The 12,304-nt window shown below is 41.3% G+C and overlaps 1 protein-coding gene across 1 annotated transcript in view; it reads left to right on the forward strand.

The window, feature by feature from the left end:
* LOC103374864 (integrin alpha-V-like) overlaps nucleotides 1-12,304 on the forward strand; it is a 35,935-nt gene that overhangs the window by 5,370 nt on the left and 18,261 nt on the right. Inside the window, exons 2-4 of the mRNA XM_008305017.1 lie at nucleotides 286-413; nucleotides 10,052-10,143; nucleotides 11,873-11,987. Of these exons, the coding sequence (XP_008303239.1) occupies nucleotides 286-413; nucleotides 10,052-10,143; nucleotides 11,873-11,987 (335 nt within the window). The remainder of the gene's footprint in view (nucleotides 1-285; nucleotides 414-10,051; nucleotides 10,144-11,872; nucleotides 11,988-12,304) is intronic.

Genomic DNA, 12,304 nt, shown 5'->3' on the forward strand with positions numbered 1-12,304 from the left:
ATCAGTGACTATCAAGGCTCAGAGGGTTGTTAAACCTGCACCTGAGAGCTTGATCATTTGAGGCAACAGAAGAAAATCCAAACACACCAGAACCGACGAGGCCTCGTTGTGCCTTAAAAGCAGGAATTTGAGGAAACTGACAAACTTGTTTCTTGGTGTTTTCCATCCTGGTGGAAACTCTGACGACAAAGAACTGAACCGAACATCCTGACACCTCCACATCTGTCAGCTGCCGCCTTTGTGTGTTTTTTTCTTTCTCTAAACGACCTCCCGTCTCCTCCTCAGGTCGGACGTTCTGATCGGAGCTCCTCGGGCCAACACGTCGTCCTCCGGCGTGGTGGAGCGAGGAGCGGTGTACAGCTGCCCCTGGAGGAGCTCCCCCGCCTGCCAGATGCTGCAGTTTGACGACACAGGTACCAGAACACACTGATGCGGCGCTGGGGCTGACCCGTTAAGCCTTCTGAGCGAACCCGCTGACCCTGTTTCTTAACGTGAATCAGCAGCAGCAGCAGCAGGAGAACGTTGTGTTGGCGTTAGCAGTAAGTTGATCCGGCTCTGACTCGGCTGCAGCAGAACCAGCAGTGAACAGTGAAGCTGACAGCTAGTCGGACCACAAACAGCAACCAGAGAACATCAGCCTCTAGATGAACTAAACCCATCAGCCAGCTTTATTAGCCTAAATGAGCTATAAATAGACATAAAACAATGGCATTTGCAGCATTTTAAATCATTTTCCGGTGAAGCTGAGCAGCTGGAGGTTTACATATGGTTTCAGAAAATAGAGTTATATCAGCAAAGAAGAAGAAAAAGTGTTAGTTAGTCCAGCGGGTCTCAAACTGTTTGAGCCACGACCCCAAAGATAACATCAGTTTGTGTTTGTGACCCCCCCAGTTTGAATTTTTAACATCTCACCAGTAAAAACTTTATTAATGGATTAAAAATGAGTGTGTTAATTCCACAGATTAATCCCTTTATATTAATTTTCTTTTGAATGAATGAATGAATTGAATGTATTTCGAACAAATGAAAAGGAAAAAAATATATAAAAGCAAAAGAAAATCATTTCAAAAAGAGCTAAAAGAAAAATAATATAATCAAATCATAATATGAACAAGTTCAAACAAGGAGCAGGAAGAAGTACACTTTTCATTTTGACAGCCCTAAAACACATTTATCTGATAAATGTAGGCTTTGTTTATTTTCTGGCGAACCCCACAAATGATCCTGGGACCCCCAGTTTGAGAACCACTGACTTACAGTTTTCAGATGATCTGCCGCAAACATTCAAGGTTTTTTTGCATCTGTTTGAATAATATGCGGGATACAGGGTGTCTCGGTGGTTAGCACCATCGCCTCACAGCTAGAAGGTTGCTGGTTCGCGTCCCGGTGAGGACACCCGGGATCTTTCTGCGTGGAGTCTCCATGTTCTCCCCGTGCAGTGTGGGTTCTCTCCGGGTTCTCCAGCTTCCTCCCACAGTCCAGAAACATGTTGAGGTTAATTGGTGATTCTAAATTGTCCGTAGGTGTGAATGTGAGTGTGCTTGGTTGTCTGTCTCTAAGTGTAGCCCTGTGATAGACTGGTTACCTGTCCAGGTGAACCTGCCTTCACCCTGAGTCAGCTGGGATAGACTCCAGCCCCCATGACCCTGGTGAGGATCAAGGTGTAGAGATGATGGATGGATGAATAATATGCGGCTACGTGATGTTTTTCTTCATTTCTTTCTTTCGTAAAAAGATTTTTCGGTCGTTTTTATTTAAATTTTTTAGTAACACATTGTTGTCCGTCGACTTCTTTGACATTCAGTCAGTTAGCTCGGAGAAAACTTCACTAAAAAACCCACATTCAAACAAAACAACACCCCGTTTTGCAAAATAACGACTTTAGAAAACGGCTAACTCCCATGGTGGGTGATGGAAACACCTTGTCTGAATAAGTTCGCAAACATTTCGCTCACATGACCGATCGGCTTTTTCTACTTTCTTTCCGTCGTTGTCGCTTCAGATGAATAAAATTCCTCACGATTTCTCTCCGTCTTTCTCTCGTCAATGGCCAAAGTTAGTGTCTTCTTCTTCTTCAAGGTGTTTAAGAAGTTGACAAGCTGCTTCTTCTTCAGTTTATTACAACTCTGTGCCATTTGCACCAAAGCAGTTAAAGGAAACTTCCCTCGTTTGCGTTTTCTTTTCAGAATTTCTTGCAAAAATTTGCCTACAATTCTATGAAGCTGTCTCCATCAGGCTGTGGTCTGCTCCTGACTAATGGATTAAACCTGGAAGGTGCTGATGCAGCGCTTTTCTGCTTCTGAAAGTGAAAACATGGAGCGTATGGACCAACCAGTCGACCTGGAGCAGCAACACGTTGTTATATGCGTCGTTGCTGTTTTGCTTCTTGTGTGTGAAAGATTATAAATCCAGCATTTAAAGGCCTCTAGCGGTGAGAGTTCATATGTAAGATGTGGCGACTGCAGGTACAGAACAAACGATAACCGAAGAGAAATGTGGTTTGATTTTTAGAGCTTTGCTTCGTTAAAACGCCTTTAAACCAGGAAGCTGCTTTGGTGTGTCGTTTTCACCTCCAGCAGCAGCAGCAGCAGCAGCAGCAGCTTTCCCAGTTCGCGTTATTGGTGGAGCAACGAGGGTTCGGCTCAGTCGGCCGCCTCGTGTCAGAACACATCCAGGAATGTGTGGCGAAGCAGGAGGTGTGTGGACTCGTCTGTGGACTTCAAACGCCTTTTTCAGAGTCGCCTGTTTGTGCACGACGCTACCGTCTCCAACCAGTGTCGTTAATTGCTTTACGGCTAAAGCAATACGGGATTTGGTAATATGTGTTGTTATAGGACGCTGGAAACAAGCCGCGTCCTACTGGGAGGCAGTTTGAGTTTTGTCATCGACTGAATTGCATTTTTTTTTTTTTTTTATATAAAATTATAGAAGACTGTGCAGGATGTGAACTCTTATCAGCTGTAACAGAACCAGGGTTATTTTTGCCAGCAGAGAGCAACAGCTGGGCCTGTTTCCTGCATGACAACAGCTTGACAGGCTGCATGTTTCATAGCGACGCTGAGGAGAAGGCCGACGATAAGCAGGACGATCAGGTCAGCACTGTGACGACGAGGAGGTTCTGTTTGGCTTCTTCTGACGCCTCGGACACATGCAGACGTTTGCAGAGCGCGATAACTCTGCACTGCTGTCGTTTCTATCCGCTGAACGTTCGCGGTTCATGCCGGCTCTGTGACCAGTTTTGTCTTTTGTCCTCCTTGGTGCACACGAGGGCGGAGGCAACACCTCCCAGTGTGATGCCGTTTGTTTGTTTTGGATCGCGTTCGGAGTGAGTAGCTCACAGGAAGCTGACGGATCCAGACGGTTTACTGCCGGCTTATCGCCGTCCGACCGGGCGTGGACACTGTTGCCTCACGATAAAGGATTTAAATCAGCCGGTGCGCGATACACGACAGGTAGCGTTTCAAAACACGCCTGATCCTCTAAGGAAAGGCCGCAGACGCTTCATGTCCGGTGGCTACGCTCCGTATAACGTGACTAACAGTTTTCATAATCCGCCCACACACGGACGCGACCGACTCTTCTGTTCTGTTGAACTTAAAATCATCTTCTTCTGTTAGTTTTCTGCAAACTTCAGCGCTACAGCTGCCCCCCCACAGATCGCAGTAAAGAGCTGAGAGAAAACACGGAGCAGGAACCAGGTGGGGATGACGCAACTGAAAACGTTCCCTCGGGGCAGCTCGGCTCGTGTGGAAACATCTGACAGATGAAGAAATGAAGATTTCTTTTATGTTCGATGTGTTTGAACAGATTCCGATTCGTTGAGACGAACTGCGTCTTATGAAACTTTGTTCAACAGCAGCCGCGTCTCCGTCCGCTTTAAAATGCAGAAAAAGATCTGAAAGAATCTCAACGAGGAGTTTTAGGATCAATAAAAGGAAAATGCAGCAAAGTGCAGCGAAAACAGACTCGTTTCTTTAATCATGACTTATGTGAACTAAACTGGAGACAAAAAGAAAACATCAGATCAGCTCATTAGTTAAATAATAAACTCACACGTTTCCATCATGTGTTTTTTTTTTTTTTTTTTTTAAATATTCACCATTTAAAGCTGAATTTAATATATTTGCTGTGTCCTGTTTCTGGAGTTAATAATATGTCATATGTACACAGCAGCAGTGGATAAAATTGTGAATTATTTCTTATATTTCTGACAATTTTTGGTTAAAATCTGCAGCAAAACTGGACGTAAACGGAGGAAAAGCTGCTGGACAACAGTTTGCTTTTGTCAATACTGTGCTTATTCTGTACTTGTTTATACTTCCATCATTTTTTATATATAAAAAAAAATACTAAAAATAAAAAACTAAAATAATAGTTTAGAATATGAATAAATATGTAATAAATAATGCATAAACAATTAAATATATCAAGCACAACCTTTTAAAATTTTTTAAATGTAATTTAAATATAAATAAATACAGCAAAATAAAATAAAATAAGTGTTTTGCAGTTACAACCAAAGATGCTTCTTCTTCATGTTTGACTTGAAGGAGGTGAATATTTGTGGAATCTCTTATTTTTTAGTAATTAATTGACATTATTTTTTAGAAATCTGTTTTCACTTTGGCATGAATGAGTCTGGTTTTTTTTTTGTTTTTTTTCAGAAATTCTGGTCAAAAAATCCAAATTCCACTGACCAGAAATAATGCTGAAAGACTCTTTTTATAAGCGCTGTATATAAATTATTTCCATAATTTTTTGTAATAAATAGATAAAAAATAATATTAATAATAATAAAATTAAATATGACATCATTTACAGTGTAAATAAATATGTAATAAATAATTCATAAAAAATAGATACATCAAGCACAACCTTTTAAAATTATTAAATGTAGTTTAAATATAAATAAATACAACAAAATAAAATAAAAATAAAATAAGTGTTTTGCAGTTACAACCAAAGATGCTTCTTCTACATGTTTGACTTGAAGGAGGCAAATACTTGTGAAATCTCTCTTTAAAAATAAAAAAATAATAATTAATTGACATTATTTTGTAGAAATGGGTTTTCACTTTGGCATGAAAGTCTTTTTTTTGTTCTTTTTTAGAAATTCTGGTCAAGAAATCCAGATTCCACAGACCAGAACTAATGTTGAAAGGCTCTTATAAGCACTGTGCATATATACATACTCATAAACTACAATTAAAAGCATCAACAGTTATAAATCCAGTATAACTGAGAGCTCATCTCTCTGGATTTAGAGCCTCGTAACTCCTCCTGTTCCACAAATGACGAGCTTCGTTATGAGCACCCACACAGTCCAGTCGTTTATGAAGCTCAGGTTCTGCTTTGTTCAGAGTTTTCTGATCCCAAACACGTCGTTAATCCATCGACTGGATTTAAATCTTTCTGTCGGGAGTCCGTTCAAGAAAGAGAGAAAACGTCAGAAAGCTGAGGCGCTGGACCAGAGAAGTGTCGACAGCCCACCACTGTGTGTTTGTGTGACGCTGTGTGGCTGCTTGGTATTCTGTGGGAGAGCTCAGCCTCCGAAGTGGGAAGCAGCAGCGAACGCGCCACACTGTGAGGCGACAGCTCGCTCCGCATACACAACCCAGACGGCATGGCCCAATACTGTCGCGCAACGGCTCGGTTTCACTTCTGAGGCGGTTCCTTCAGAAGAAAGTTACTCAAAGACCGACTTCTCAGGAATCCACTGATGCAATTCTGCAGCTGTTTCATCATCGTAGGTGGTCACACAGCAGAGTCCAGCGTCGTGACATCTCACAGTGCACACATGGACTCATGTACAGACTGGATTTGGTGCATCAAGGGAGGAAAAAGAGTTTTTAATTGAGTTTGGGATTTGTTCTGTCACAGTACCGATGGTTAAAGATGCCCCAGTGATCAGAGTCGTAGGAAATATAAAGATATATAAATAGTCTACTAGATGCAGAGGGATGTGCACAGATAGCAGCAGGACTGTGATGAACGATGAGGTGCATTTAAAAACATCATGTATTTTTACACACAAGCTTCCTAAAGGCAGATGTGACGTTAGCGCTGCTGTGGGGTTCTACAGTTGTTCCTAATTAAGACTTTATTAATCAGTTTGACTCTAAATCGCTGTAGATAAGATGAGCCTTTATTCATCCCACCGTGATGACGTTCACATTTTTACAACAGCAATAGGAATTGTGCAAATATTTCAGAAATGTTTGTTGAAAAATAAAAAAATAAACCGAGTCTCCATCTCCATCCACCCATCTTGACCCAAAGAGCCGAAGCCAGGGATCGACTTCCCTCACCTGCCCTGTTCCACGTGGCCCTTCACCTTGGAGACCTGCTCCTGTTCTCCTGCATGCTGGAGCACAGAGCTGGATGTTTCTCAGTCTTAACAAACCTGTAGCTACTCTTTCAGACCTACTACAGTATTGGCTGAGGTGCGTAGCGCTGCATGCATGTGTTTGATCGGCTCGTTCCAGCCCGTACGTCGGCCGCCTGATTTACAGCCGCAGCTCCAACAGCACTTGAATACCTGCCGCGGTGCTCCGGGCCTGTTATGTCCATAAAAGGTGAATTTGCCTCACACAGCCTGAGTGAGCCTCCCAGAGCCGAGCCTTTGAGCAGGATGTTTACGTTACTGTTGCCTTCAGCTGGCGTTGGATCAGCGGGCGTCTGCTGAAGTGCCTTTGAGCAGAAAACAGTGAAACCCTGCGACGGCTTAGCTGCCCCCGGCTGTAGTGCTGCTAGCGAGTGGCCTAGTTATGTTGCCCTGCGCGTGTGTGTGTGTGTGTGTGTGTGTTTTCTACCACAATGGAGGCCTTTGTTGTTGACGTGACCTGCGTGATCCGCTGGCCGGAGCTTTACTGGACCAGTGAGGAGAATTAACTGGAATTCTTGTGTGTGTGTTTGATGCGACTCTGACTCAGTGTTTGTTCTCTTTTGGCCGTCGTCTCACCCGTGATGCACCACAAGCTTTTGTTCCTGCCGGGGTTTTTTTTTTCTTCCTTTCTTTCTTTTCAGAAGTGTGACTCGTCCAGTCATGCCGCGATCTGTATTTATAGGTTTGGAGGGTTTATTTTTCTGCTTTGCTGGGCAGCATGTTTCAGGAAGTGTGGGATATAAATATAACTTACAACCAGTATAGATAAGAACGCCGCCATCGCTCTTCTTCTTTAATGTGTGTCTGGTTTAATGTTTTATGTCTGTTGATTCATTAAACTCTCTAAACCTAAAGTCTGCAGGTTTTAAAAGCATTCTTTCTGTAAACAATCGCCGAAGCTGCACCGTTTATCACCGCCAGAAAGTGTAAAAACAGTAACATTTGTCAGATTTTTTACTTCCTAACTGCCCTTAAAAGTCACCAACTGGAGCTTGTGAAAAAAAAAATATTAAATTTAAAAAAAAAAAAAAAAAAAAAAAAAAAAGCAAGACACCAGTTTGCTTTTCTCAATACAATGTTTGGTGACTTTGTTTATTCTTTTCATTTCCTAATACCATTCTTTGTGTTAAAATAAATAAGATATATAATAAAATATGACATAATTTACAATCTAAATAAATATGTAATAAACAATGCAGAAAAAATCAAGTGCAACCTTTAAAAATGCAAAAAAAAAAATACATTATTTAATTCAATTTAAATATAAATAAATAAAAATGTAATTTAAAAAAAAAAAAGCCAAAGATGCATCTACCAATATAGATATAAAAATATATCAGAACGCCTTCGCTCTTCTTCTTTAATGTCTGTCTGGTTTAATGTTTTATTTCTGTTGATTAAACTCTCTAAACCTGAAGTCTGCAGGTTTTAAATGCTTTCTTTAAATCATTGCCGAAGCTGCACCGTTTATCACAGCCAGAAAGTGTAAAAACAGGAAGAATTATCTGATTTTTTACTTCCCAACTGCCCTTAAAAGTCACTAACCGGATCTCGTTAAATAAAATAAAGTACTGAGCTAAACAGTGCTGCGACCAACAGTCACGTGGCCACAAAGGCTGCAACTTTTAGAGTGAAATGCCGAAAATAGGGAAATACATGCAGCAGAAACGGTGACCAGAGGAGCGTGCTGTTGGGAGATGCATTCAGCAAGTAATGTGAAAACTGTCCGTGTTGATACCGGGGTTTTACAGGTTTTGTAGAATCAGTAATAGAAAACATTCAACTTCGTCACGTGAGCAAGAGGGTTAATAATACAGGACTACACGCTCAGATTGCATCCACGCTAAGCTCATTAAATCTATAAAGACGTCTTTATTTAATTTAAATTACTACGGAGCTAATTCGGTTTCCTGCTTTGTAGCATCTGATCGAGTGAATTCTACTTTTCCTCCAGTGCCGCCATGACTTTAGCACGTGATTGTGATTCTTGACCTGGTTAGCCAGTGCTAGCATGCTAACACTAAGTAGCTGCAACATTAGCAGTGGTAGCGTCTTGCTCCCCTCGAGCTGCTCTGGAGTCTCAGTCCTGCTTCTGGTGATGTCGACATGAGCTGATTTCATTGGTTGAGGCGCGAAGCCCTCCTTTGACAAACATAAACAAAGAGGCCGAGTCGGTTGTCATGGCGACGGTAACTAGCTGGCAGGAAACCGCTTGGCTGATTCACCACCATAATTACAGATTAGGGATGAAATAACTCGGGGAAGCTAATCCTTGTTGAGCTTGCGTCCACAGCCACGTCTGATGAAACTGCTCTTTGCTCCATCAGCCAAACGTTAGCTGTGAGACTTCAAGTTTAGCTCTGAGATTTGTCAGCAGGCTGGACTTTAAAAAAATCCCAAACATTTCCTCACTGTCCATGTGTGACATCTCAACCCGGCTTAAATATTTATCCGCTGGCGGCGGCTACGTTTCGTCATGAACTGACGGTGGGAAGTTTCAGGAGCAGCAGTGAATATACAGAAAACACACAAGCTGGCTCTGACGATTACACTCACTGTGAGCCTTTAGTGCCTGATTTCCTCCCGTCTTTCTTCCAATCATTCCTCAAATATTCATCCCGTCTGTCCATCTGTCGTCAGATTTAGATGCTGGAGACCGTTAAAGCGCCGCCGAGTCATTTATAGCCTCAGCTGTGTGTCATAAGGCTGCTGCCTGAATCCTCACTTCATCCTCATTTGAGCGGAAAGTTAAGTGACAGGAGACGAGCATGTAGGGCAGGGTGGTAACATGCACCACGGTGTCAATGAGGAAATTTGCAATAACGATATAACTGATGACATAATTGACACCAGACAAAAGACTTCAAAGCTGCACAACTTTATTGGTGCAAAAAAAAAAAAAAAAGACAAAGAACAGTCTCTGTTCCATTTAGCAGCTGTGGGTGGCGAGCAAACATTCAGATCTCAGTATTGCTGTCCGGACACCACAACGACTGAATACTCTGATATCCGGTTCCGGCCCGACTGTGTCGGTCGATGCATTCATCCTCCGCCGTGTTTCTGGCTTCATGTGCATCAGACTGGACCAAAACAACGTCCCTGCGCCTTTCAATCAAACGTTATTGCGATATTTCAGTTCCATATGATCCCCTAACATTACACTGTTATTACCGTGCACGCTACGATATGGCCCTACAAGTACGCCACTTTAAATTATTAAAAGCAATCGTCAGTCTTCCCTCACTGGCAAACTTCTGCTTTATTAAAAGCTTTTGTTTTGGTCTGACTGACAGGTAAACATCCGCTTGTGAACATGTGGACAACCCTCTTGTGTTCACAAGAATGAAAGAGAAGGTCCACTGATTCTGTTCCTTCTTTTCTTAAGTTAGTGTAGATTTAATGGAGATCAAAAGAAAAGCCTCGAGCTGCTGCGACTTTAGGAAAAGGAAGTCATTTCACTTCAGTCCTTCCTGTTCAGCGTCGTGTCCAAACTCATATTTGTGTGTTTGAAAGCAAAACAACTTCTGAGTGATTTGATTCAGGCTTTTATTTTGACGCAGTAGTTCGAGGCTCTGATTTTGCTGCTGGATGATTCTTTGGTTCCTGTTTTCACCCTGGAAGTTGTTGGATATTTCAAACAACTATTTTTTGTTTTTGTTGTTGCAGAAGACAGAAGGAATCCAGAAGGGGTGAAGATGGAGTTTAAGTCCAAGCAGTGGTTCGGGGCCTCGGTGCGATCTGACGGAGAACACATCCTGGTAAGAGAACACGTAAACCTAAACCCTGGGATGCATTTCCACCACAACAAACTGAGGAGACTTCAGTTCCTCTGCCTGCGTCTCTAAACCCTGTGGAGATGGTGTTAAGTGTGGAGCATCTTGATCTGCAGCATCAGGAACAAATGTTGACAAATCTTTTCCTTCAAGTCTCTGTTTTTACTGCGAGCGGGTTGTTTTGCTCGTAGTGCGACCATTTACGTTCACACGTTCACACATTCACACGTTCAAGGTCAAGTGACATTGTTCAGGGCTCCAGACGAACTTTTTCCACTGGTCGCACCTCCCACCCTGTCACAGGCAAAACAAACCACTTGCTGAACGTTTTCTTATCGGTAGACGCTACAATGTACCGACGTTCCCTAAACGCCCCACATTGCAGACTGTGGTAGATGCTGTCGGTGTGTGTGGTGTACGGAGTGGTGAGAGTGGCAGACTACAAAAATAAATTAATGAAAGTGGAAATAAAAAGAAGAATAAATAAAATAAAAAATAAATAATGTGGCAGTGTAAAGCAGTATTATTCAAAAATTAATCCATAAAAGAAAAGGCTAATAAAAGTAGAAATATAAAGGCAAATAAATAAAATAATTAAAAAAATATATAATTTATTTATTTTTATTTATTTTTTATTATTTTTTTATTTATTTATTTTGATTTTTTTAAATGTAATTTTTAAAACGTTATTATTATTTTCATTTATTTATTTATATTTATATTTATTTTTTTATAATGTCGTTTTAAAAGCAAAGTCACAGCGACATGTGAACTGCGCACATTTTTCTGCGCATTCATCCTTTTGCTTCCTTTCATTTTTAAGCGTTTTGGTCGCACTCTGAATGAAATGAAAAATACTTTATCCCAGAAGGGAAATTCAGTAATGGAGCGAAACCCAACAAATCCAACTGTTTCCTTTGAGCAAGCAGTTGGCAACAGTAGACGGATAAAAAAATAATTCAATATTACATTTTGGAATAGAATAGATTTCCTTTTATCGTCATTGCGAAGCGTGCGACGAAATGTAGGAGAAATCCTGTCGGTGCGTTCGGTAAATCAGACAACATTTTCAAAAGTACAGCAAGAAACGTGCAAAAATTAATAAAAACGAATTAAAGACACAGTGGGATAGCTTATTCTTTTAAAGACTGCTGTAGGAACTATAAAAACAGTCGTTTAATTCATCTGGATATTGCACAATGTTGAAGATATACGAGAAAGTAAAGATTTAAAGTAGTGCGTTTAAGGTGCAGTTGTATGAAAACGTGTGTAAGGTTTCAGTAAATAAAGGTAGCAGGTAACAGTGGAGTAGATATGTTCAGATTCTGTCAATTTAACAGTGAGCAGATGAAGTTAAATTGATTTTAATTGCTAGTTAGTGAGTGTTTAGTTCAGTTTTCTTTGTATTATTAGTATTATTTTTACTTTAATAAGAAGGTAAAGGCCCTGCAGTATTTTATGCTGCATCTAATGACCTTAGAAATTTTAAAATACCCTCTAAAATTCTACTATGAGCAGCATGTTGGTGACAGTAGAGATTATTTTTCCTTCACGTCATCTCCTCCTCATTCCAGTTAAACGTATACTGAAGCGTCACAAACAGTCTAATAATCTGGAACGCCTCATTTGACATATTCGTGTTGTAAAATGAGCTGCAGGCTTTGGATTGTTCCCTGTATATGTACAGATGTTTGTATTTCTGTGTGTCTTCCAGGCCTGCGCTCCGCTGTACCAGTGGTCGACCTTCGGCGTCTCCGAGCGCGAACCGGTGGGAACGTGTTACCTCAAGAAAGGAGACAGAGTAGTCGAGTACTCGCCCTGCAGATCGAGTCAGTCCTTGTCCTTCTGTCTGCCTTTTATGACTTGTTTAACTTTGGTGTTCTGTGGTACCACGGTGTAATAGAGTAAACCTGTACCTCACTGCAGCCAGGTGACTTTACTGCTTTGGTTTGCTCTCAAAAGTCGCTAGTGAGCAAGCTAACAAAAACCACTGTGCTACTGTAATACTTCACTGGTTAGCAGCATGAGGAGAGCCAGAGCTGATGCAAGCTAGAGAAGAATTGATTCTACATGATGTGGGAGAAGATAACTAAACTCTTCAGCTGCTGAATCCAAACCAAAGCTGTAGCCGCCATGTTGACTAAAC

The sequence above is a fragment of the Stegastes partitus genome, unplaced genomic scaffold, assembly GCF_000690725.1.
Source record: "Stegastes partitus isolate 25-593 unplaced genomic scaffold, Stegastes_partitus-1.0.2 Scaffold2381, whole genome shotgun sequence".
In the NCBI taxonomy this organism is placed as follows: Eukaryota; Metazoa; Chordata; class Actinopteri; family Pomacentridae; genus Stegastes; species Stegastes partitus.